General features: G+C 45.7%; 1 protein-coding gene across 4 annotated transcripts in view; it reads right to left on the bottom strand.

Annotated features, from left to right (window-relative positions):
- Window positions 1-724: 724 nt before the first annotated feature.
- Window positions 725-27,338, bottom strand: part of Grk5 (G protein-coupled receptor kinase 5) — a 215,125-nt gene continuing 188,511 nt past the window's right edge. For 3 of the 4 annotated variants that reach the window (XM_036174650.1, XM_036174668.1, XM_036174677.1), the window contains 9 exons: window positions 26,407-26,547; window positions 21,061-21,251; window positions 18,403-18,440; window positions 16,835-16,924; window positions 14,882-15,090; window positions 11,093-11,230; window positions 6,631-6,768; window positions 6,069-6,200; window positions 725-4,622 (listed from right to left, as the gene is read on the bottom strand). In XM_036174650.1, the coding sequence (XP_036030543.1) occupies window positions 4,524-4,622; window positions 6,069-6,200; window positions 6,631-6,768; window positions 11,093-11,230; window positions 14,882-15,090; window positions 16,835-16,924; window positions 18,403-18,440; window positions 21,061-21,251; window positions 26,407-26,547 (1,176 nt within the window). In that variant the 3' untranslated portion in view covers window positions 725-4,523. Of the gene's footprint in view, window positions 4,843-6,068; window positions 6,201-6,630; window positions 6,769-11,092; window positions 11,231-14,881; window positions 15,091-16,834; window positions 16,925-18,402; window positions 18,441-21,060; window positions 21,252-26,406; window positions 26,548-27,338 lie in introns of all 4 variants that reach the window. The other variant, XM_036174658.1, reaches the window with a different exon arrangement.

Raw genomic sequence — 27,338 nt, 5'->3', positions numbered from 1 at the left:
AGGGAACTAAAGTCTTCCATGGGGCATATGGACTCAAGAGCTCATGCTGAGAGACAGGAGCCTCAAATATCCACTCTCTTCTACCATACTCTTGCTGAGGAAACACCTAGCTCTCACATGGGGTGTGTGAACAAATGTGGGGTCTGCCATCATATTCACCCATCTCAAAAAGGTTCCAGAGTCAGCCAGGGAACCAGGTCCTCCAGGGCATAGGTTTGGATTCTGAGTATCCCACATCCTCACTGAGTACTCTAGGAGCTACCTGGTATAGCTCTGGCAGGTGAAGGCCCACAGTGGCCTGCTCAAGACCACATAGTAGTTAAAAGGTCTTGGGCTTTAGTTTTGGCTATCATACATGAAAGCTGAACAATGCTCTCTAAAGAGCCTGCCTCTTTCATAAAAGGCTCCTCAGGAAGTGTGAGTGCCTCCTGGCAATTCTGGTGCTAGTCTACTTTGTCCCCATGGCTAGAACTGCTGGGTTTTGGTTCAAAAGCTGATGGCCTGGTAAGAGTTCTGCTGGCCTCCTTATGTACTGCCTACCAGAGTTGAGCCACGTGATGGCAGTTCTTGGTGTGGTCAGTGTGAGGGCTAAATTTGGGTTTGGTGGAACTATCTTGAGAAAAGGTTAACTGAGAGGCCACAGCAGTCAGCATGAACATCTTTTAGGCAATTGTCACATAGATGAAAGAGGTCAGTGTCTCCACAGAAGGAAAGAAATGCAATGTTATATTCATTAAGGAATTTATTTATTGTTCTTTATAAAACAACAGTGGTTGTGGCTAGACACGGTGGCACTGTGACAAAGTGAACAGAACATGAGAGGTTCAGAGCAGTATAACAGCAGCTGTTATCATTGAGAATAACCTCCAAGATGGGACCACGTTCATTCATTAATGCTAAAATATCCCTGGGGAAAAAATGGGAACCTTTGGATACTAGAGTTATTACTATAACAATGCCAGTAGCCACAATGCCCTTCTAATGGACATTACTTGTGATCTATTATAGGAATGGTGGGCTGATGAACTGGAAAAAATGCCCAATGCCCAGCATCTTCCTTTAGGATGAATGATACTTCTTTCCTAGGGCGAGCTAGCTTGTCACATGTTAAATCATTGTCCTGAGTCAAGACTTTTCAGTTTGGACCAGAGGAGGCACTTTATGTGCCTGTGCAGGATCTGGCCTACAAACCTGTCAGCTTCACTACCTGTGTGGCTGGTGTACCAATAGGTACAGAAAGTGGGCCAGGGTGAGGCTTTCCAACTATAGTCTGGAGGAAGAGACTTTATATTGCCTTTCCATAGCAAGACCCAAGTTCAAAGGTCCTATTTCAGGGTATTGGGTTATGAAGATGGGAGACACTTGGGAGGGAATGAGGATAAAACCAGAAAAGCAGACACACAATAGCCCAATAGAAGATCTCAGGGTTGTTTGGATCAGCTTTTTCTTCCCCAGTTGTCCAAGAAACTGTCACCATTCCCTTTGTCAAGGCTTAGAATACCAGGCTCCAGGAGGCTGCATTGCCTGCTCTGTGTTGAGGTTAGTAGCTCAGTTAATTTGCTGGAAAGTAGAGCCATTCTTTCAAGAAAGTACTTGGTCCAGAAGAAAATAATAGATTTCAATATTGGGGCTATATTCTTAGGAAAAGCATGGACACTTCCCAGCCTCAGCTTTCTCAGTGGTTGGCCTTAGCTCTGAAGCAGGCATCTTACTTGTGCCTCTAAAGCAAAGAAGTGGCATGCACACAAACTCATCAGAAACATCATGGGCCAGTGCCTGTCAGACATGCTTATTACTTGAGTTACCTGCCTGGGTCTACATGGCAGGCTTCTTGCTGTCTTGGCCCTCCCAGAGAACACCACATTTCAGAGACCAGCTCCATGGCTGCAGCCGGACTCAGCCCCTAGGCAGGTGAGTGAACTTGGAGCCTTGCAGTTCAGGCTCAAGAATGAGTAGAGGATACACACCATCTTCCTGGAAGGGTTGTCTCTGCTATAATCATTCTGACTTAAAATTGTCCATTAAACCCTTTGTCGGGGGACAACCCTGAATATCATCCCCAGAAAATCAAGAGCTCACATACACAACAGTCATCATTGTTCACATACGCTTTCTCCTGGAAAGGGGAGAGGGTTTATTTTCATTTAAAAACAAAAACAAAAATCTTTTAAAAAATGCAGCTAACAAAGGCAGAAGGAAGACCCAGTCAGGGAGGAGGGCCACTTTTTAGGCACTGTTTCTTGTTATGAAGCCACGAGTAGGCCAAAACAAACTAAAAGACTGAATCATGTGACTACCCCTACCTCCCACAGGCATTCAGGTACATTTCAGTGCACAGATTTTTCAGGACCTCATGATGGGAACACATGGTAGCCAGACTTGTGCTGTCTGTTTAGCTTCCTGGGGATTCTCTGTGCAAATGGGCATTGCCTTGATTTTGAGGCCTAAGGAGAAACTGTTCCCTAACAGTTACCCACCTGACAAGGGTTATATGGCTGTGAGTGGGGAACTAGAAACAATCCTGTGAAAAGCATGGAAGAAGCATGAGCAACAGCTTGATGATCTGGAAGTACCAAGTGTCCTGGATATGGTCTTTTGCATTTGCTTCATTTTCTGCCCAAGAAAGGTTTAGGATCAGCCAGGGGGCTAGGCTTGAGGTGAATCATGTTCCATAGAGCCTGGCTGTTTCCTCTTTCATGGTTAACTGACTTCAGGATAATTAGTCCCCAAAACCAGGCTCCTTTCTAGCACTAAGCCCTGGGAGAGCTTGGATTCAATGATACGAGATCTATATGCTTGGGGTTCTCCTCCTGACAGGCTCAAGTTCCAAAGTTGTCAGAAAAACACATTTGGAATGGCCATATCCACAGGCCTGGGGGATGGTTCTCATACTATGGGGCATCAGAAGGGTCTGAGTAGCTTAGGAAAGATGCAGATTTCATGGTAGTGTGCACTTGCAATCTAATCCTAGCACTCAGGAGGCTGAGGCAGGAAGATTTTTAATTTGAGACCAGCCTGAACTATAAAATGAGATCAGCAAGTAATAGGCTTGGGGTGTGGCCCAGGAATCTGTATTTTAATAGGAGCTGATTCAGGTAGCACCTGGCTCACCCTGTAAGAAACCCCAGTAGTTGATGGCTGAGACAAATACTCAGAGCCTCCTTCTCCCAGAGGAGCAGTGAGACTAGCTGCTCCCCTGTCCTGGTGAGAAGGTGAGGGTAAATCTGTACCTTGTTACCTCCTGGGATTTCAGGGGCTGGGCCACAACTCCCTAGGGCTGGAAAGGTAAGTCTGTCAAATCTTCCAGGAGTGACTTGTGCCTGTAACTCTGAGATGCCTAATTAGAACCAGCCTCTGGCCCAGCTCTCCTTGGGAAGTGACAATGAGATTGTCTTGCACTTCACAGGTACCTGAGTTTCTTCTTAGGCATCCCATTTGCCTGGAAAGATGACTTCCTTCATGTCACACGAGCCAAAATGTCTGTGGGGGCCCATGAAGGTGTCATGATCTGGTGATCACTTTACTGACCAGCCAAGGCCTAAACAGGCACATAGGTAGTCACTCATTATGGACCCCCCGATTCATACTTCTCCATAGTCCCATGGTTGGGAACACTTGGGTTTCCAAGACTGGTTCTTATCATCAGTACAAACTGCTAAAAATAATATATAATAAAAATCCCAAAATACAACAGAAACCTCTTGAAAACTATTGGCTTTAGCAGCCAAGATCTGCAGCCCAATGACTTAGGATTCCCTGCCTTGTATGCTAGATGCCCAACAGCAGGAGGACAAGAGAAGCTGCAATGTCAAATGCTGAGGTCCTACCCCACAAAGAGCGTTTAGGAGAGGGATGTCCCAAGTGTATTTTGGCATTTCATTCAGATTATTACAAGTCAACAAGAGAGTGATAGCTACACTGAGGAAAGGTTAAAGAGATGGATATAGGGAGATGTAATCAGGTCTTTAACGGTAAAAGGTGAAACATTTTCTACATTTAATAAAAACATTTTCTCTTTTGATGTTCTGGAAGTCTAGAGTCACATTTTTTGTAAACCCCTCCCCCCCATCTAAAATGTCTTAAAACACATGGCTTAACAGTGGCTACACAGAAAATATACACCCTTAAAGTCTGACTTTCATTTAAATACAAATATACAAAATGTAAACGGAGACGATAGAGAAATTTACAAAACTTTCATTTAAAAATAATAAAGACAAAATTCAGTTCTAGTTAGGATGCTATTAAAATCCGTGCAAGCTGTCATATCTCACTGGGTTTCTATTGCAATGCTCAATGAGGACAATTCTAGTCCACCCCAGCTTGGGGTCACCTTGGAAAACAGACCTGAGTGGAAATTTCTTTGAGAAACTTGGAGGCTTGTTGTTGGGGTGAACAGTATCCTATCCCAGTTCCCAGGGGAGCTCTCCTGGCTACGCAGCCACAGTGGAAGCTACAAGTTCTGCTTCCAAGTAGAAGGGTCTGAGTTGGTTCCACCTTGGACTTCAAGGCCAGAGCTGAAATTAGCTGCTTCCAGTGGAGTTTGAACTGATGTGGTTTGAATTTACGAGGTGGTTACAACTGGTCTTAGGAGTGGGTGAACTCTTGGAATTGTTCTGATGCTGGGGAGAGGGAAGAAGACAGTCAGTTCTTGGTAAATTCACAGTCCATGGTGACACATTCATGGTGGCTCTGGAAGTTGGAGCAGTAGAATTCAGAACGTTCCAACTTTCCTCTCTTTGTTTTTTGGCTTTTTGCATTTTCCCCAGTAGACCTGAGTCCTTGAGTAGAGGGTTTTATCTGGTGCCCAGGAAAAGCCATTGGAATTAAGAAAGCCTAAATCTGTGAGCAGAGGGAAAGGGTAATTTCTTTCTAGAACTTGTAATTTTACTTGATGGAAATGTTTAAACATTTCATTGTATTATAAAAACACAAAAATATTACAGAGTAGGATGTGAAACTTACATGAAGTTCTTATAGAAAACACATAAACTTGGTAGGGGCGGGGCTCAGTCTATACTTCCCATGAGCCTGAAGATGCTTCCTGCCCTGTGTGATAACAGATAATCCTGTGGGGTCACCAGGTATGTGACCTAGGGTTAAGTTCTTTGACTTCTCTCAGTCTGTTTCCTTAACTGAAATAGAGCAATGGAAGCCCACACATGTGTTCACACTTCACCAGGATGCCCACAGGTAGTGAGTCAGCTCCTCTCTTGGTACCTAAGATGGGAGGTGCCTAAGATGTAGTGGTAGAATGAATGAGTTATTGGATGGAAGCTGGGGTATGTGGATATCAAGTACACAGCCCAGGGCCTCATCCATAATGCATCTCTGAAAATAACCACCTTCATCCATACATCCTGAGGGAGAGAGGTAAGCTTTCAGGTCAAGCAAACACAGCTGTACCTAGGGGAGGAGGGACAAGTATAGAAAGACTCCCAAGCTCTAAGATGGGAACCCTGGGGCTCCAGATTCTTGAAGGGCTAGGCCAAGAGAGGTGCCACTGCAGCTGCCTTTGTAGTTGTGGAGTAGGGCTCCTGGGTTCTCATACTCTGGATTGTCAAATCTTCCCCAGGGCTGTTCTTTCATTTGGTCCATACCAATTCTTCCTTCAGGGATAAGCTTTGAGGTAACAAAGTCTGTTCCCAAGGGGAAAATTCCTTGGGCTGCCAGCTAGTGTGGGGGATTGAACAATGGGACAGTGTTTCCCAGTCTGTCGTGGTTTTGGCATGCAGGGGACATTTAGTAGTGTCCATAGGGAGAAGAGGTGCTGAGCTGTTTCTTCCTCTGTGTCTAGTGGGCAGAGGGTGGTAATGTTTTTCCAACATCCTTCACTGGCACAGCCCTGTGACAAGAATCAGCTTCCCTGTGTCACCAATGTTGATGTGGGACCCTGTCTCTTCTGCCCCCAGGGGTCCCTTCACCAACAGGGGGTGCTGGGGCTTTGGACAGGTTAAGAATTCCAGGCTACCAGGCCACACAGGCAAGGGGCATTCTGAATCTCTGGTGTGTGGAAGGGGGCTGGAGTCCTAGAACTAAGGCCAGGCTGGCCACGCTGGCTCTCTCACCTGACGCCTGAAAAGCCTGTGAAACAGCCCTTTCTTTGGAGGTTCTGGAGGCTGACTTCTGTTCAGGTCTGGTGAGAGGGTACCATTGGGTCCAAACACATTCAGCTCCTTGAAGCATTCTGTTTCTATCATCTGGAAAGGCAGAATAGAAACAACACTGTCACCTTGTGGGGCTTCCCCCTGGGACACATTATCCCTGCCCTACTGGCTTTGCCCCTTCCTCCAACAGGGCTCCTCTGTAACTTTCTGGGGGACTCCACTAAGAATAAAACCCACCAGAGGCACACTCTCCCACCTCCGAACCATCTCCTATAGCTTACTCCTACCACATCTGACCAGCTGACTTCCTCAATTAATGCTTGTACTTCTAGAAAATGCCCAATTTCTCCCCATTTCTAGTAGACCTCCTGGGGAGGCACCTGCTGTTGTCATGTTGGCTTCCACACCCAACCCAGGCCCATCTCTGCTGCCTTACCCAGTAGCCCTTCTATCTCTCTTGCACTTCCATCTTCTCTGACCACCCATCCCTCTTGGAGAAAAGCTGGAGGCGTGCCCTGCCCACCTCATTTTGCCATGGGATTGGCACAGAGCCTGTGGAGAACTTAGAGTAGAAGTCATCGTCCGTATGGTCCAGGTTGACACCTTTCACAGTGGAGAACTGCTCGATGTCCAGCACATCCTTGCAGTACACAGCCCGGGGCTATAAGAGACAGAGAGCTCCATCACATGGGCCCCAGGTCCCCAAGTCTGGCCCTTAGGTTTTGATAGAGAGCAGTGGGAACACCTTCATGAGCTTCTCACCCTTTGAGTCCTCAAACCTAAGCTTCCCTCTCTCAGGTCCACCAAGGGGACCTGGTTCAAGTAAAATGAGAGCTGGAGGTTCCTAGCTGCCCAGTCCAGAGTTCCTTCTTACCACTGCTTACTCACATAGACCACAGACCTGTGGTCTCTTTCTAAGTAGGTCCAAGAGGCTAAGAGTTTACCTCTGTCCCTAAGTTCATGCTCCCTGGAATCTCTGGGCACCTCACCCATCAGCTGTCTTTGCTGCCAGGAAGCCCATAACCATCAGTAAGATAGAACTGTTTCAAATACCTTCTCTTTCAGAAGAGAGGTGGCACTGGTTACAGTTTGGGGGTCTGTGGTCTATTCCTCTACAGAGATAATGGATGCTGTGGACCTAGCACTAGAGCAAAGGCACAAGAGGGACTCTGCCTTGGAGCATAGTGCCATAGACAGAAGATGGCATGGGGGTGCCTTCCACAGTCCTGGCAGGAATACATTCCAGCTCCTCATGAAGGGCAATACGCCATGTATTTAACCCAAACTCTTTAGCAAGTAGTCCCCACATGAAACTTAGGAGCCTTGGAAAAAGCCAAATGTATCTTCAGAGCCTTAGTTCTCCCCCCACAAATGGGGATAATGAAAACAGCTAGACCATACTGCTGCTGAGTGTTGCTGCTGGGCTGAGTATGAGCTGCTGTGACAATGGTAGCCCTGTCTGTCCTCAATTGTCCATTCAGCAGCAGCTTGGTGTCTATTCCACATACCCACAGAAGCCAATTTGGCTGGGTTCTGCCCTCCAGGAGGGCAGGTTGTAGAATGATTGCCCCAGGGTTGTAGGAAACTAGGTATGGAAATGTGAGCTTTAGAGGTGACTCCAGGTTAAGCAAAATGTGTCTATCTGGAGATAGAGGTTGTTTCTATGCAGTGTCCTCAGGCCTGGCCTAGGGCCCAACATAGACACCAGCTAATTCAAGGGTCATAAGTTAGCACATAAGTTTGACTGAGACTATGATTCCTTAGGAGGCTCCAGCCCTGGGCTTAGGCCTCAGCATTTTCTAAGGTTTCTCGTTTTATCTACAGAGACCTACTGCTCAAAGCATGAGCAGGTAGCTTGAAGCTACACAGCCAGGAGCAAAGCAAACCCCTGGGCTGAAGGGTGTGTGAGTAGTGGTAGAGGTAGGTTTGGGGATTTCACTGTGTAGCTGTACCTCTCCCTCTCAGTCTCCATGGCAGAGGGGAATAGATCAGGTGGTGTTAGGATCAGCTGCATTATTTACAAGGCACAGATAAAATGAAAACACAGGGTCCTCTGGTCACAAAGTATTAGAATTTTAAGACAAAAGTTAATGGGGCAGTGAACCAAGTAGGGCCAGGATGGCTGTACATGTCAAGCTCATGTAGCTGGCCCTGGGATGTGTTCAGGCCCTGGGAGGTATGTTAACCCTGAAAGATATTCAGATAAATATTTTTAAGGGAATTTAAAAAGATCTGCACTGATAGAAATTTATCATAACAAGCCAAAACCTACCATATTATGGCTATTATTTTCTCAGAGAAGTTTTCTTCTGAAATACATTTATTTTGGTTTTGAAAAAAGTCAAGTGAAGTAAAAAAGTAATAGCCAGTAATAGTGCCTATGGGTTATGAATGTGGCTACAACCTGAAGGTGATATGAAAAGAACTATGAATGGGTGGTTGGGGGCAGAGGGTAGACAGGTTGGATGCAGGTCATCTTCAGGAGTTCATGGGGGCTTCACTTTCTTGTACCTACAATCTTCCCTCACCACCTACCTACCCCAGTAATATGCCAAGGGCCTTCGCTGCCCAGAACAGGATACATATGCCACATGGACCACAGGGTACTGTGAAACCAAGGGTAGGGAATGTTGACTTCTATGCAATGTACTTAGGGGCTCTGAAGCCTGGTGGGGGCATTCTCATACCCAGGATGATCAACTGTCCCTGTTTGTTCAGGACATAAGACTTATAATGCTAAAACAAGGACAATCCTAGATGGCTAATTGCACTGATTAACAGAGCTGCTTCTTCCATACAACACTCTATGGCCTGGAAGATTCTTCTTTCGGCCATGCCCAGCTAGTACTCTGACTATGCCTCTACTACATCCCCTCCCCTCCCATGTCACATTCTTTTCCTGTGACTCCTAGCCCTACTTTATTTAGGAGTGTTTGCTGACATTTCACTTCTTCAAACTGAGATTTCCATGGCAGAAATAAGCCTGTACACTATTCATCATGCATCCCCTGGATCCTGGCATAGAACCTAGAACATGTGGAGAGGTTGAGAAATACATCCTGTGTCATGAGTGATCTCATCCCATCACCATAGCAATAGGCAGCCCAAAGGCCAGCCCCAACCTAGAACTGTTGTATCCTTGCTGTTACTATAGACAGTCTCTAGGGATGCTGAGCAGTGGCTGTATCATAGCTCTCAACAAACTTAAAAATATCTACCAAACAACAAACAAAATGTAAAAAATTCTGATGGACCAGTCTTGGTCCAAGACCATTTAGGACCTCGGTACAAGATTAATACTTACTTCCTGGGGGGTGGGATACTAGGGGACAATTTTGGGTGTCATGCTTAGGAACACTATACACTGCCCTTGAGACAGGGCCTCTCATTGGTTTGGAGTTCCCTATTAGGCAAGACTGGCTAGTCAGTAAACCCCGGAGATCCTTCTGTGTCTGCCTTCTCAGTGATGGGAATATAAGCACATATCAATGCATCCAACTTCATGTAGGTGTTGAGGATTGAACTCATGTCCTCATGCTAGCAATGCAAGCACTTTATTGATGAGCTATCTATTTAGCTTCTCTCCATCATTTTTGAGATAGTGCTTCATGTAGCCTAGGCTGGCCTCTCAAACATGCTATATAGCTGAGGATGATCTTGGATTTCTGATCCTTCTGTTTTCATCTCCTAAGTGAAGGGATTAAAGATGTACATCCACACACCTGATTAATATAGTGATGGGGATCAAACCCAGTACTCCATACACGTTAGGGAAGCATTTTATCAATTGAACTACATCCACAGACCAGGATCAGTACTTTTCTTTCTCCTTAGGTGACTCCAAATGGGCAACCACTTTTGAGAGTCACTGTTATAATTTGAATTTCCTGCAATAACAGCTGAACCTCCTCTCATGTGGAGTTTGCAGCACTTACTGACTTAATCTTTCTAATGTCAAAAACATTCCCTAATCAGACCTATGATGTGGATGCCACATCTGGTTACAGAGGTCTTCAGTGGGTGACCATGGACACTGTTCAGCATCCAGCAGCTAGTCCTAGCTCCCCACATCTGCTGCTGCCCTCCTACCCTGGTGATCAGGGAATCTTTACCTTGCCAAATATGCAAGGACTGTTCCTCACTTTCTCAGGGCTGTGACAACAAATGGTTAACAACTGGTTCTGGGAAAGGGTCTTGAAAGCTCTGATTTGTATTTATTTGCTAGTTGCTGCGGTACCAATATTCCCATCTTGGTCTAATGCAGGCTCTTGCCCTGAGGTGACTGAGCAGAAGGCTGGGAAGAGATGTGTACCACATCTGTCGACTTTCATGAGTTGAAACAAGCTAGTTCCCATCTCCAATGTTCCTATAGTTTCCACAGTCCTTGGCTCCATTCTCCAGACCCCAACAAGGGTCCTCAATCTGCTGGGACTTTGAAAGTACAGAGGCACAAAAAGGGCTTGCTGGATGGGACTCCTTTGTGAGTGTGAGCTAAGTGTGAGCCTGGGCTATATAGACCCAATAGAGCTTCTTCAAGGAAAACCCTAATTTAACTGGACAATAGATGCTCAGTTAAACTGAACTGGGTGTGGTGGTCCTCAATACTCCTTATAGCATTTACTATTTAGGTCATTTCAATCTTTAATGTACCTGGCAGGTTCAGGGAGCAGAGGTGTCTTGGACTTCATTGGACAAGTGAGATGACTGAAGGTTGTCTAGGTCCCCAATACTGGAAAGAGTACCTAAGTCTCTGGACAACCAATGAGGAGCTCTAGGGCTCACACCCCAACTGTATATTCTGACAACACGATCTGCCACAAAATAGCTATAGTGTAGGAAGGGACAGTGGGCAGTCTTTAGTACTCCAGGAGGACAGCTGGATTAGCTGACTTGAAGCATTGTGTGAGGCACAACTCTGGGTCTGCTAGAAAGCATGTCTGGGAGAGACGACTTTAGAGCTCTTAGGAGCAAATGTGGCTACTCACATCTGGAACGAAGGGAGGGTCCAACATCCCAGCCTCCAGACGCTTAAAGTTCATGTTCCTGAAGAAGGGGTGCCTCTTGACCTCAGCAGCCCCCTCCTCCTGGCAGCCCAGCCTCTGCTTCGAGTCTTTGGTGAGCAGCTGTGACAAGAGAGTCCCATGAGGTTATGTGGTTGGGCCTTTCCATCTGCCCAGAGGACAGAGGGCAAAGGAATGTCTATAGCCATAGCTCTCCCAAGTATCTCTCTTATAGCCGCCCAAGTGCCACCCTAGAACTCACAGTTTAGATGGGATACCTCCCCAATTAGAAGAACTGAGGTGGCAGCAGTGTGAGCACCAGACCACAGCTTTATAAAAACATGCCCTCAGTTACCCTGTAGTACATTATCATACTGGTAGCTGAGATTAGTACCCACATCTGGGCTTCTCTTTTCTAATTTATTTTGTTTTACAATGTTTACTTATTACTGTGTGTGGGCGTACATGCCACAGCACATGTGTGGAGATCAGAGTCTTTGTGCCATCAGTTTTGTCTCTTTACCTTTCACATGGGTTCCAAGACTTGAATTCAGGTCACCAGGCTTGCATAAAAAAATGCTTTACCTGCTGAGCCATCTCTCTGGCCCTGAGTTTCTCTTTCCTATATGTAACTGAGCTATGCTCTCTCCATTCCAAGAAACACCAAAGAAGCAAGGCTGTGTAGAGGCTGAGCCTGTTAATACAGCCCCAAGAACCCACAGTGCTGGCAGATCAGTAGCATCATCAAGGATAAGAAGATTTAGTGCATGAGCTGGCTGTTTGGAACCTGGGTCTTACACAGGGACACTTTGCTCAGCCTGGAAGGAGGGGACTGGACCTGCTTGTACTGAATCCACCAGGTTTAAATGAATCCTCAGGGGAGTCTTGGCCCTGGAGGACATGGGAATGGAGGGGAGGGGCTGGGGGGAAGGTGGGGGTGGGGGCAGGAGTGGGGAGGACAGGGGAACCCATGGCTGATATGTAAAATTAAAACACAAATATAACAAAAAAAAAGAAGATGAAAAGGATAAGAAGTAGGGCTAGGTTGCTTATCAGCTACTACCAGGCAGGAATGATGGCTAAGCGAGATGTTTGCTTTCTAGAAATGCTAGAAAATCAGGTTTTTAGTATGAAATCTCTTTATTTGAAAAGTTTGCCTATTAACATTTTTAAAAAAATGCTCCATACAGGTAGAACAAAACATCCACCTATGGTGTCACCAGTTTGTAAGCATGCTATCAAGTGTTTATTAGTATGAGAGAAGGTAAGGGTGAGGTGGGAGAGTAGGTTTCCTGGATGTGGAGGACTACATGTGGTCTGGACTAATACAGCTGGAGGGCACAAGGGAGGGTGGAGAAAGTAGAGATGGGTTAGAGACTCAACAGAGGTCTAAGGAAGGTGCATGTCTAGGCCTCAGGATTAGATTCAGAGGACAAGGAAGTTAGTTAGATGTGTGGACTTCTAGACCTCAAGGGGCATGGCTGCCAAGATGGAATGGAGAACAACTTCCCTGCTGTTTGTATAGCTGCCTCCATGATTTACAAGTCAGACATTGCAGTCGAGCAGGGTGGCCACACTGAGATGTTATGGATTACAAAGAAGAGTATGTCCAGACCATAATCCAAGACCACAAGAGAAGACAGAGCAAAGCTTGAGCCATGTGGCAAAGATGAGGGCTCAACCATTTGTTACTTTTCAGCCACAGACCAGAGTGTAAGACTTAGCCAACATCTTTCCTGCAGTGGCCACAAGGGGGCAGGAGAGAGACAGCAGTGTCTGGGGTTGAAGTGGAGGGTTACTGGGCCTGGGGAGGTGGTGATGATGGTATGTTGGGATAATCGTTTTGTACACTGTGTAAAGATGTGTCTCTGTTTTACTTCATCTGCCTAAGGCACCTCCTGATTGGTTTAATAAAGAGCTGAATGGCTAATAGCTAGGCAGAAGAGGATTAGCAGGACTTCTGGGCAGAGATAGGAACTCTGGGAAAGAATCTGAGTGGGAGATTTGCCAGTCAGACATGAGGAAGTCAGACATATGGTACTGAGGAGAGGTAATGAGCTTCATGGCAGAACATAGATTAATATAAACAGCTAGTTAGGAACACGCTTAAGCTAAGGCCAAGCTTTCATAATTAATAAAAAATCCCCATGTCGTTATTCAAGAGCCGGCAGTGTGGAGAATGACCAGCTACAGTGGCAGTGGCCATGTTCGCCTCATCCTCTCAGTATATTCATGTCCCTGTCAAGGTCTCTTGAGACCTGCTTCTTAGATTTGCTGCCTCTGACCTAAGACTGTGATATCCTCTTGTCACACCACATAGATAGCTGACCATGGCATAAACAAGGATCACTGGTAACCATCTCCCTACACTCCTGGCTTCTAGTATCCACCCTACTGTACTGCAGTGACAGTCTGCTGCAGTACTTCTTTGAGGTTGGTTAACAGGCCGTGGGCTTAAGGTCTATGTGTTACATGCCATTCTTCATCATGTCTTTCATACATGTCAGGGCAGAGGGACACTTCCTCTTCTTTAGGACTTGATCAGATGGTAGATCCACCCACAAATCCTTCCCATAGCTCTATGACACAGAAGTGACCAGGCAGGGGTGGTTGCAGGAAAGGGTGAGGTATCTAAGTCCCAACCCAGGGGTGGGGGAATCACCTTTTGGACTTTTCAGTTTAGTGTCAGGGGCCTGGTGTAACACAGCAGACATTGTCAGCAAGGCTTGTTTTGTTAGTTTTAGCTGAGAAGCCCTCTAAATGTAGAAGCTTAGCTGCTTCCTTTCAGGTTTCTAGTCCTGGCCCTCCTTAAGGTCCACCCTGGGCTATTTGTGTGTATACACTTGAGCCTGTCCCAGGGCCACTTGGGGATTCAGAGTAACAAAAGGAGAGGCCTCTTTCAGTCTGAGCTTCTCTGCTGCTCCAGATAAAGTGTGGCTCCAGGGGAAGGTAGTCTATGGGCTTGCAAGTGTGTGGAGCTAGTCATTCAAGTCTTTTCTGTCCCCCTATGGCTGACATCAGAGGGCATCTGCTTGTGGTGAGACTTGGGAACCTGAGAGCCAGACAGGAGCAGGAAGTACCTGACTCAACACAAAGTCAAAGGAAGGGCCTAAGGACCAGCCGCGGAACAGTGTCCACCTGGGCTGAGGAGAGGGACATCATTCCAGGGAGGACCTTATGGCCCATAACACTTTCTCTTTCTGGCTGCTCAATATGTCCAATATCTGACCCCAACCCACTCCAGCCAGTCTAATCCTCCTCACTTGTATGTCCTGCCCATTCACAGATGCTGTCATATACATAACTTGAGCTGTGATCACCTTTCCACATAGTGAATAGAAAATATATGAGAGTATGTTCAAAGACTCCAAGGATATATCAATACCCCTCCTGTAGTCCCTGCCCTCAAGCCAGTGTTTAGAATTCAGAGCTGAGGGAAAAGGAGGCCCAAGTTCAAGAGCAGAAACTTGTTTGTGAACCAACTTGAGCCATCATCTCTGTCCTTTGCTGACTTCTGCACAAAGCTATATACATTCATGGGGGTTCACTCAATCCCCATTCTGTGGTTCACAGGGCATCCTGCCCAATATGCCAGGCTTCCCCTGAGGCCTTTCTGACCATCTCATCCAGATCAAGGAGCACTAGCCATTCTGGTATAGAGGGCTATAACACCCACAGTGTTGTATGTACTGTTCCTGTCCTTTCAGCCCATCTGATGTTCTAGGCACAGGCTAGGGCCACCACTGGGCAGCATCTGGTTCACCAGGAGCTTACCATGTTGCAGATGGACTTGGCCTCTTCGGAGAACTTGGGGGAGTACACCTCCTCAGTCTCCAGCACCCGGCGATCCACCTCTTCCCGCTTAACCTTCTCCTTGCGGCCTCGAAATGGTGACTGGCCCTCGATCATCTCATAGATGAGACAGCCCAGGCCCCAATAGTCAGGGCTCAGGCCGTATCGCTGGTTGTTCAGGACTTCTGGAGCTGAGGACAGAAGGAGGAGAGAATGACGGACAATAGGCATCAGGATGCAGCCCAAGCATAGGCCAGTGCTGCTCCTCATCCTAACAGTACCCAAGGGTGATGACATTCTCACAAAAGGACTAGGGTTTGGACTGGAGCTACCTTCCTCCCAACCCCCAACTTCAACCCAGCAGGTGTGTAAATATCACTTTGTCCAGAAAGTCACTGCAGTACAGTAGGGTGGATACCAGAAGCCAGGAGTGTAGGGAGATGGTTACCAGTGGCAACCTGTGGGATATGTGTCTTTATGAATATACGTATATATGACCATGTGAATTCTGATAGTTAGATCTGATAGATCTGATACATGGAGAATAGATGGATGGATGGATGGATGGTGGATATATGGGTGATTGATGGATAAATGGATTGCTGGATGAATGGATTATGGATGGACATATGAGCAGATAGATAGATAAAGATAGACCTATCCATGTACCTGCATGGAAATATTTTTACACATTTGTCTCACTTTTTTGGACACAGTTCTGACTGCTTTGTCTACACACAGCCTCTGTCATGTGTCCACTGGTGCATGTCATGTGTACATGCTTTTCATTCTAGCTGGCCTCAAGACAAGTGGCTGTCTGTTTTGTACTTCTATGGTGAATATGTGAGTCATTTTGTTAAAGTGGTAGGGAAGATACAGTAAAAGATTTAAAAAGTATTATTTTTGTTATTGTGTATGTATGAGTGTTTTACCTGCATGTATGTGTGTGTGCCCTCTGTGTACCTAGTACCCACAAAGGCCAGAAGAGGCTGTTGGATCCCCTGAAACTGAAGTGGCCTGTAGTTGTGAGCTGCCATGTGGGTGCTGTGAATCAAACCCAGGTCTTCTAGAACAGCAACCCTGGCTCCCAAGAAATTCTTGGAAGTCCAGGTAGATTGACTATAATCTCTACTTTAGGTGGGCACTCTTCTCCATTGAAATAAATATGTGTGCAGAGCTTCCTGTGTGTGGAAGCGCTACCTTTCACTGGGGACAAAGCAGTGAAAACTCTGGTGTGTATACTGTCTGAGGAGACATTTCCATTCACCGTAATCAGAGTTCTGAAGCCTCTGCCAGAGCCCATGGGCACAGTGAAGCACCATCAGAGGGTAACAGGTACCTAGCCTAGAGTTTTCAGGGGGCTCCTACATCCCAGGGTAACTGGGGATATATATATATATATAAAGGAATGTAGAAGGAAGCAAAAGATGCTCCTAATTGGTAGGAGATTCTAAGAGTTTAGCTCTAGGTCTCTTCCCAGCATGTTAGTCTTGGAGCAGGCTGAAAGAAGGCAGGGTGGTCCGTACTTAGAAACAAGCTTAGAAACATGGTAGGCTCCTCTATTGTAGAGTTCTTCTTAATGACCTCCCTCTTCTCAGAGGTCTCCCCAAAGAGTGATCTACCTGACACCTCATCTAGGTAGGTCCTTCTTCAACAAGGGCTCCTCTAGAAATGTTAGTGCCAGGCTCTAGTCCAAACTGCCAGGATGACTTGTCTTTGAGACCTAGGTGGGCTGTGGTTGGAGGTTACAGAGAACCCAGTTTAGGACTCATTTGGGTCCCATTGTACCACCCCAACTGATTGGTCCTCCAACAAAGCATCCCTATGGAAAACTAGCACAATACTTCTGACCAGCAAAACAAGAAAGAGACTGGAGGACTTATGAGTGATGACCTTGGGGAGGCTGAGTTGTGATGGGCACAAGGTATTACTCACCCATATAGCCAACAGTGCCCACCCGGCCACGGATAAGGTCTCCCTCAGGGATCTTCACAGCCAGCCCCAGGTCTGAGATCCTAATGTGGCCTGTTGGGGAGAGCAGGGTCAATGAGTTCCTATGTAGACACACTGGTCAGGGACAGAGACTCATAAGGCCTCTGTCCAATGAATATGTGACCTCAATCTGTTCTCCCAGGGTAACCATGTGACCCTAGTAGGGTGTAGGTGATATGATTGAAATTGCACATAATGAAGGAAACATTAATAAAGATGCAGAAGGATGCTTGGACAAGGCTGGCCACTGGCTGACCTGTCACATTTAATGCCCCAATGAGCTTCCCAGAAAGCTGAGGTCACAGAGTTTAAAATGTTCTGGCTGATTCTGGGATTGCTTCACAGGAAAAATATGAGGTTCTTAACATTTTGCAACAATTTGCTTAAGGGGAAAAAATTGTAAAGCAATTTGGGAAGCCACTCCCTGCCTTCCTGATTGGTCTTTGGAGATGTTTTTTTTTTTTTCCCCCTTCAAAGAGATGAAGAAATGAGAAGGGCAGGGCCTGGTCTGGAATCTGAGCTCAGAGTCCAAACTGGCTCCCAAGGCCCAGGCAGCACTGCCTACCTCTACCTAGGCAGGGTCATGGCTACATTTCACACTCAGGAAGGAGCACATGCTGTTGTCCATAAATACCCTGTCAGGCCTGAGTATCTTAGATGGCCTCCAGCTCTGTGGTACCTAACAGTAAAAGGGAAGAGCATATGTGAGTACCAGCAGTAGACTGCCCCTGTGCAACTTCAGTGTGGGTAGTTCAGAGAATATACTGTGGCCTGGACCTAGTGGAGGACCCAAATTGAGAAGCAGGACGGCGGGTATGTATCCCAGGAACATGCAGGAGACTTGGCAGTATCATTGCCATGGTCAGGCTGGCTCCTCTGAGTCTCAGGCTTATTATATGTAAGATGGACACTTGGATGCCATCTGCTCCTCTGTGGAGATGGGAAGACCTAGTCAGGTACATGAGAAAACTACTCTGCAGGTGTAAGGGACTGAACTGTGTGAGGGAATACTACCCACATGCTTATACCCAAGGGCAAGTAACATTGACAGTACACAGATAATGACTTGTTCACAGCTGGCTGGAGTCAACACGCTGTTTTCCATGGGCTGTAATGTAGTACCCTCACTACACAGTCCTCCCCATAGTGTCCAGGACAGTCCTGAGGTTTCTGCTTCACAAACAGGACAAAAGCAGGACAAGTGGCAAGGACGTACAGCACTACCCAAAGCCTCCAAACCTTTGCCTCCTTTGCTTTTGATCGTCATTCTCGTCACCGACACTGGCTCTGATGTCAGAGTCAGATGGCTACACTGCTTCACAAAGAAAGATCATTCCTCAGGCCCAGAAGTAAGGAACAGGAAGGAATAGGGTCCTCTGCCCTATGGACCTATAACCCTTCCCATGGTCCTGGACCAACCCCCTCCATTCCTGAGTCTCTACAGCCCCTTGCTCTGGTGAATGTGGGGCAGTAGCCTCAGATACTGTAACAGAAAAGGCCCCCAGACTTACCATAATCATCCAGCAGGATGTTTTCTGGTTTCAGATCTCTGCAAGGTGAAAACAACAGGCATCTGAGCATGGCCATTCCAAGCAGCAGACACACTGCATCTGGGCTGACCCTCTGGGGCTAGTCAGGTCCAGGTGCCACAGATGTCTGCCTCCCACCTCAAGACCATTGTGAGATCATTTCTCTCTTCACAGTAATTAACACAAATGTTGGGGTTTGCCATTGGCTTCTTCTCTTTCCTAGAGCATAACTAGGAGGATAGGAAAGGCCAATTCTAGTGCTTGTCCTCACACACATAGGTTCCATGGGGGCAGAGGACACTGGCTAGTATGGTTAGAGACTCCCTGGAGGGCTGGGAAGACCTGATATCACAGAATATCCTGTACACAGAGCAGGTCCTAGAAACAAACTAAGAGAAGGCACCAAGCCAGAGAACCAGCAATAACATTGGAAAGAAAGCTGTAAGATGAAAATGGGCTAAAGGACAGATCCTATGGAAGGGTACCCAGAGGCTGGTGTATGTCCTAAGTCCTGCTGTGTCAGCACCCATGAAAAAGCTCAGGTAGAAGATACAGCTGCTGGTGGTGCTGCTTCACCTTATCCCCAATGTCTCCTTAACTCAGTGAAAGGCTCTTGCTCAGAAAGGGGAACAGGCAGAAGACTCTGGATTTCCCAGTGAAAGCTGGGTAAAGTTGCAGCTTAGACTGTGATGTGTATCTTGTTTTTACATCCCAGAGCTGACAGTTCTGCACCAGCCAGCTTTGTTTGTTTAACTGATGGCAGCTGTCCTTGCAGAAAGTGGTTCATGTACCCAAATCCTGGGCAGTCTCACCCAATGAGATGGGTATTTGCATACTCTTCTTTATTACAAACCAGCTTTGCTGCTTTTTATTATTTACATGGGTTTCTTTTGAGTGCTAGCAATTCCAAATAAGGGCAAGAAATCTCAACTCAAGAAACCAGTGGCCATGGGTTGGAAACAACAGATTGCCAGGAACCACTAGACAGGATCAAATCTACAGACAATTTAGGGCAGGTAGTCAAGACAAGGAAGAATACCTTAGGCCAGTGGGTCTCAATATGTGGGTTGCAACTCCTTTGGTATAGAACAACCCTTTGAAAGCAGAGGTAGCCTAAGACCATTGGAAAACACAGATATTTACATCATGATTCGTAAGAGTAGCAAAACTGCAGTAATGAAGTAGCAACAAAAATAATTTTATGACTGGGGTCATTATAAGATGAGAAACTATATTAAAGGATTGCAGCATTAGGAAGGTTGAGAACTACTGCCTTAGGCCTTTGATGCCCTAGAGGAAAGGAATTTGGGACTCTAGAGCATCCCCCGACACCCCAACACACTTTTAAATGAAAGGTAATCAAAGAGGTTCTTTTTTAGCTCTTAGGGGAAACCTTCTCACTTCTTACTATAATAAAAACAAAACAGAAATACAGGCAGGGACTATCATTTGGGGCAGGAGCTCTCAGGAACATTCTTTCTGGTTTCTAAAATCCTTTTGGGCTCCCAAGATAATCCTTACCCAGAAATCCATGCAAAATCATCAACTGACTGTGGGCATTAACAATGTCCATGCTGGCAGTGTCCAGTGTGGAGTTCCTGTCAGAAGTCCTTACCTTTTAGGTGATTACCACAGGTTTTTGTTGTTGCTGTTGTTTTGTTTTGTTTTGTTTTTCAAGACAGGGTTTCTCTGTGTAGTTTTGGTGCCGGTACTGGATCTCACTCTGTAGACCCGGCTGCCCCTGAATTCAGAGATCCACCTGGCTCTGCCTCCTGGGTGCTGGGATTAAAGTTCTGTGCCACTGCTGGCCGGCAAGTGGTTTTTTTGTTTGTTTGTTTGTTTGTTTGTTTTTGCTACAAAAATTAGATTCCAGTGGGTCCCTTGAGAATTGTGTTGTAAACTGGCCAGTATAAAAACATCAGCCCCTTCTCTTGAACACATAAGAGAATAACTCAGTATTCACTCAAAATGCAGGAGGGGAGATAGGAGAGATAGCTCAGTGGTTAAAAGTACTTAATGTTCTTCTAAAGGACCAGAGTTTGGTTCCTAGCACCCATATCAAGGTGGCTCACAACTGCTTGTAATCCCAATTCTAGGAGAACCATTGCCCCTTCTGGACTCAGCAGGCACTGATACAGATGAACCCATAAACACATGTAAATAAAAAAGAAATTTTTTTTTAAAAAATGCAGAAGAGGCAACAGAGCTTTTCAAAATCCTCTGCACTATGAGGAGAACATGAAGCCCTGATCACTGTGAGAAGCATCTTGGTATTGGGCGCTACTGAGTTCAGGTCATTGTGGTGTTAGACAAGAGGGAAGGAAGGTGAAAGTTAGAAGAGGCTCAGAATAGGGTGGGGCAGACCATGTGGCAAAGTGGTACCATGGACAGTGACTCTTCCCACATCTCACTGGGACTGATTCAATATAGCCACCAGGATCCACTGAGTATCCCTGGGTGCTAGGTGATGGGGTGGTGGTCATAGTCTCTCCTTAGAGGAGGAATTTGGAGAATATCATTTTATAAGCTTGGCTTCTCTAATCTTTATGGTTAGAGATACCATAGGAGAGAGGTTTATCTCACTTGGGCTATTGCTGGAGGGGTGCAAGGGCCCAGCCAGACTCTGGAAGCACTGCTCACCTATAGACAGTATTCTCACGGTGTAAGTCTTCCAGGCCACAGAGGATCTCAGCTGCATAAAACAAGGCTCGTTCTTCCTCAAAGCCAGGGTTCCCCATGTTGTAGATGTGAAACTTCAGGTCACCCCCATTCATGATGGTCAGGACTAGGCACAGAGCATCTTTGGTCTCATAGGCATAGGCCAGGTTGACCTGGGAACACAAGAGCAGCACTATGGGAATGTCCAGCAACTGTCACTGATACTCCCTTCTCTTGGATCATTAAGGCAGGGAGGTAGAGGGGAGGGACAAAGCAACCCATCCCTATGCCGAGTTCTCCTCTCAGTGACCCTGCCTGATTTCCCTCATAGCCAGCAGAAAACTCATGCTCAGATCTTCTGACAAGTGGCTCAAAGTAAAAGGCTGAAGGGGACATGGGCAGGTGGAACCCTGGCCTTCCAGCGAGTCTACAAGGGTGAGAGCTTCCACACACCACAAAAGTATGTGCATGCATTAGCTTGTTAAAGCCATATGTGGAAGAGGTGTTGAAAAGACAGAAGAGTGAGGTGTTTTTTCTGTTTTGTTTTTAATTGAATTTGGAGATTTTTGTTTTGTTTTGTTTTGTTTTCGAGACAGGGTTTCTCTGTAGCTTTGGAGGCTGTCCTGGAACTCGCTTTGTAGACCAGGCTGGCCTCAAACTCACAGAGATCCACCTGCCTCTGCCTCATGAGTGCTGGGATTACAGGAGTGCATAACCACTGCCCGGCTGGTTTTGGGGATTCTTTTTTTGGGGGGGTGCTGTAGGGGTAAGGGGTGAATATGGAGGGACTGACTGGGAAGTGAGAGGGGTTGAGGTGCATGTGAAATTTCCAAAGAATCAATAAAGAATTATGTTACAAAAAATAGCCCAAGCTAAACCAAGCTAGGGTTAGGGCTTTGCCCATGTCTTCCTTCAAGGTACCACTGAATTCTCTGCTAATGACATACTCCTCCCTAAGGACAAAGATGGTAGCTGGGACAGCTTAGAATAAGAAACCCAGAGACCAAAACTTCTTTCCTGATTGAGTATCATTTCATAAACTTTATCACTTCATCACTTCATAAAGGATAGCCTCCTCTGAGAAATGACCAAAAGTCATACCAGGGAATGTTTGAAAGTGGACATCACAGCATTGTTGGTGGAGGTTTATAGATGAAAAATTATCTCAGTCTGTAGAGATGGGCTACACAAAGCAGTAATATATAGTTGTTTTTTTTTTTAAAAGGCAATAGCTAGGCTTTAGGTATAGACAGAGGGGGGAAAATCAACTTCAAGCTAAAAATCATCATAGCATAATATGTATAGAATGGTCCTGTAAGCTAAAAATAATAAAGCCTATACATGAATAAAGCATGCCTAGAATGACTACCCATAGAAGGAGGTATTTGTTTTTATTGTGCATCTTTCTGTGCCATTTGAAATTTTTTCATTATTATGTGTCTTAATTTTATACATCAGCCATGGGTTCCCCTGCCCTCCTCCTTCTCGCCTCAACCCCCACCTTCCCCCCAGCCCCTCCCCTCCATTCCCATGTCCTCCAGGACCAAGACAACCCTGGGGACTCATTTAAAATTAAATTAAATTAAAAATTAAATCCCTGTGTAAGCCCAAGGATTCAAACAGCCAGCTCATGCACAAAGGACAGGTCCTGGTCCCACAGCCTGGGAGCCTCCCAAACAGATCAAGCTATTCAATTGTCTCACTTATCCAGAGAGCCTGATCCAGCTGGGGGCTCCACAACCGTTGGTTCATAATTCATGTGCTTCCATTCGATTGGCTATGTGTCCCTGTGCTTTTTGCAATCTTGGATTCAACAATTCATGCTCTTGCAGTCCCTCCTCCTTCTCGACAGTTGGACACCTAGAGCTCCACCTGAGGCCTGGCTGAGGATCTCTGCATCCACTTCCATCAGTTATTAGATGAGAGTTCCAAGACGACTGCTAGGGTGTTTAGTCATCTGATCACCAGACTAGGTCAGATCAGGCCCTCCCTCTACCACTGCCAGCAGTCTACAGAGTCATTGTGGATTTCTGGGGACCTCTCCAGCACTCTGCCTATTCCTGTTCTCATGTGGTCTTCATTTATCATGGTCTTTTATTCCTCGTTCTCCCTTTCTGTTCTTGATCCAGCTGGGATCCCCTGCTCCCCTAAGCTTTCTTTCCCTCAAGCCTTGGCCTTCATTACTCCCACTGTCGTCTAGGTTGTTCATGTAGATTTCATCCATTTCTCTGTCACTGGGTGATCCCTGGGTCTTTCCTAGGGTCCCGTTTTCTAGGTGTAGCAGTCTAGTCATCTTTGTTTTACATCTAGTATCCTCCTATGAGTGAGTACCTACCATGTTTGTCCTTCTGAGTCTGGGTTACCTCACTCAGGATGATTTTTTTCTAGATCCATCCATTTGCCTGCAAACCTCATGATTTCATTGTTTTTCTCTGCTGAGTAGTACTCCATTGTGTATATGTACCATATTTTCTTTATCCATTCTTGAAGGGCATCTAGGTTGTTTCCAGGTTCTGGCTATTACAAACAATGCTGATATGAACATAGCTGAGCAAATGCCCTTGTGGTATGATTGAGCATTCCTTGGGTATATGCCCAAGAGTGCTAGAGCTGGGTCTTGGGGGAGATGGATTCCCAATTGTCTAAGGAAGGGCCATATTGATTTCCAAAGTGGCTGTACAAGCTTGCATTCCCACCAACAGTGGAGGAGAGTTCCCCTTGCTCCACATCCTCTCCAGCATAAGTTGTCTTCTGTGTTTTTGATCTTAGCCACTCTGACAGGTGTAAGGTGGTATCTCAGAGTCGTTTTGATTTGCATTTCCCGGATAATTCGGGATGTTGAGCAATTCCTTAAATGTCTTTCAGCCATTTACTCAATAAAATTCTGGTGAACAGACTCCAAGAACACATCAAAACAATTATCCACCATGATCAAGTAGGCTTCATCCCTGGGATGCAAGGGTGGTTCAACATACGAAAGTCCGTCAATGTAATACACCATATAAACAAACTCAAAGGAAAAAACCACATGATCATCTCACTAGATGCAGAAAAGGCATTTGACAAAATCCAACACCCCTTCATGATAAAGGTCTTGGAGCAATCAGGAATACAGGGGACATACCTAAACATAATTAAGGCAATCTACAGCAAGCCAACAGCCAACATCAAATTAAATGGAGAGAAACTCAAAGCAATACCACTAAAATCAGGAACAAGGCAAGGCTGTCCCCTCTCCCCATACTTACTCAATATAGTACTTGAAGTTCTAGCCAGAGCTATAAGACAACATAAGGAGATTAAGGGGATACAAATTGGAAAGGAAGAAGTCAAGCTCTCCCTATTTGCAGATGACATGATAATATACATGAGTGACCCCAAAAATTCAATCAAGGAACTGATACAGCTAATAAAAACCTTCAGCAACATGGCAGGATACAAGATCAACTCAAAAAAATCAGTAGCCCTCCTATATACAATAGACAAACAGGCTGAGAAGGAAATCAGAGATACATCACCCTTTACAATAGCCACAAATGATATAAAATACCTTGGGGTTACTCTAACTAAGCATGTGAAGGCCCTATATGACAAGAGCTTTAAGTCCCTGAAAAAAGAAATTGAAGAAGATGTCAGAAAATGGAAAGATCTCCCATGCTCATGGATAGGCAGGATTAACATAGTAAAAATGGCGATCTTACCAAAAGCAATCTACAGATTCAACGCAATCTCCATCAAATTACCAACACAATTCTTGACAGATCTGGAAAGAATAATACTCAAGTTCATATGGAAAAACAAAAAACCCAGGATAGCCAAAAGAATCCTGTACAATAAAACAACTTCTGCAGGCATCACGATCCCCGACCTCAAGCTCTACTATAGAGCTACAGTAATAAAAACAGCTTGGTACTGGCATAAAAACCAACATGTGGACCAATGGAATCGAATTGAAGACCCTGACATTAACCTGCACACCTATGAACATATAATTTTTGACAAAGAAGCCAAAAATGTACAATGGAAAAAAGAAAGCATCTTCAACAAATGGTGCTGGCCTAACTGGATGTCAATGTGCAGAAGGCTGCAAACAGATCCATATCTGTCACCATGCACAAAACTTAAGTCCAAGTGGATCAAAGACCTCAACATAAATCCAGTTACTCTGAACCTGATAGAAGAGAAAGTAGGAAGTACTCTTGAACACATTGGCACCAGAGATCACCTTCTAAATATAACACCAGTAGCACAGACACTGAGAGAAACAATCAACCAATGGGACCTGTTAAAACTGAGAAGCTTTTGTAGAGCAAAGGACACGGTCAACAAGACAAAGCGACAGCCTACAGAATGGGAAAAGGCCTTCACCAACCCCACATCTGACAGAGGGCTGATATTCAGAATATATAAAGAACTCAAGAAATTAGACACCAAAATGCCCAACAGTCCAATTAAGAAATGGGCTATAGAACTAAACAGAGAATTCTCCACAGAGGAAGTTCAAATGGCTGAAAGACATTTGAACTTTATCTCTCACATATATTAGATTTTTGTTTGTTTGTTTTGTTTTGTTTTTGTTTTTTTGAGACAGAGTTTCTCTGTATTGTTTTGGTGCCTGTCCTGGATCTCACTCTGTAGACCAGGCTGGCCTCAAACTCACAGAGATCTGCCTGCTTCTGCCTCCTGAGTGCTGAGATTAAAGGCATGCACCACCACTGCCCAGTGCTATATTAGTTTTAAAAATAACATGTGGAAGAAACATTTAGAGCTTACCAAATATCCATGCAACTCCACACTCTTCAGCCTCCTCTGCAGGAAGCTTGTCTTTGAGATGACTAGCTGTGACCAGTGGACTATGTGTGGAAGCATGGAATGCTAGTCCAGCTCAGGCAGTGAGAGATCCCTATGGAGACTCCTCAGCATTCTTTCTTGGCTTTGGATAGGGTAGTCAGTAAGTGAAGAGGATGGCTAACAGATAAGCTTGTGTTGTGTGCAGCTACTTAAAGTTAGGGCTAATTTGTTACTTAGGGCAGAGTCTAGTCTAGACTGACCAGGAGGCATACAAACAAAATAGCACCTCTCTAGGAAACTCCACCATGATCATCTCCACCACAATGAAACCAGATGAGAGCATCTGTGGAACCCAGAAATTCTTGTCTGGGCCTAGAGTAGCCTTATTTTATTCACTGAGGAGTTTATAAGGTGGCCTTAGAGAACAGAGATCCCATAAGTGGGGACTGGCTTCATTGGAGGACCATCATTCCTAGCAAGGGAAGGAAGTCCCAGTCATCAGAAGAGTGGGCCTGTGACTGGGCCCTCAACACTCACCACAAACTGGCTGTTGACCTTCTCAAGAATCTGTTTCTCATTGAGTGCCATGGACTCTCCTTTCCTCTTTTTGATCCTCTTCTTCTCTAGGCGTTTGCAAGCATACATTTTACCTGTGGCCCGAACCTGGCAGGCACAGACCTGCAGTAGAAGGCAGACACTAAGGTCATAGGATACTAACGTGGTTTACCCAACTCCAAGGCCAGGATGTCAGGTCTCTGGACCTGGAAGTGGTGGAGCCAAACCCAGCAGGTTTGGCCTGTGGTTGCTGTAGTTCAGAACATCTGGCTCTGTACCCAGTGCTGCCTGGACTCTGCCTTTATGAACTAGCTGTAAGACTCCTCCTCCCATGAGAAGGCTCCTGGCCTTAAAGATACTGAATGGCCATAGCATAAAGTCAAGTGGCTGGTTAGAGGCATCAAGTGTTACCCTGATCCCTCCATTAGGTAAAACTGAGTTTTTTTCCTGTCAGCTGGAAGAGTTTTTGGGGGACAGTGAAGGAAGACCTTACAATTCAGAGAAATGGGAAGAAGCATTGAGAGTTTAGCACTAGTTCTGCTCCTTACTGGCTGTATGAGCTTGTCTAAGTCACCAATCTTTTCTGAACAGTTTTCCTTGGCTCTGAAATGGAAACAAGGCTGATCTCAAATATTGAGACCAGATAGTGTATCTTGTTACAGGAATAGAGATTTAGTAAATACTAACAGTATCACCTCATTGGCCAAGGTTGTTCTGTACCCTCATCCCCTTGGTTTCCCTTCCTCAAACACAACCCAGAGGATCTATCCTTCCCTTGAAACCTTCACTTGAGGCTGGCTGGAAAGAACCTCCACTTCACCTGCATGCACAGGGCAGCAAAGGCTTTGTTACCCTCTTTTTTCTTTCATAAATGTGTCAGCACCCAGGCCAGACCCCTTGCCCTTCCTCTCTGC

This window comes from Onychomys torridus, chromosome 1 (genome assembly GCF_903995425.1).
Source record: "Onychomys torridus chromosome 1, mOncTor1.1, whole genome shotgun sequence".
Classification (NCBI taxonomy): domain Eukaryota; kingdom Metazoa; phylum Chordata; class Mammalia; order Rodentia; family Cricetidae; genus Onychomys; species Onychomys torridus.
The sequence above is the reverse complement of the archived record's forward strand: the minus strand, read 5'-3'. Positions and strand labels throughout refer to the sequence as shown.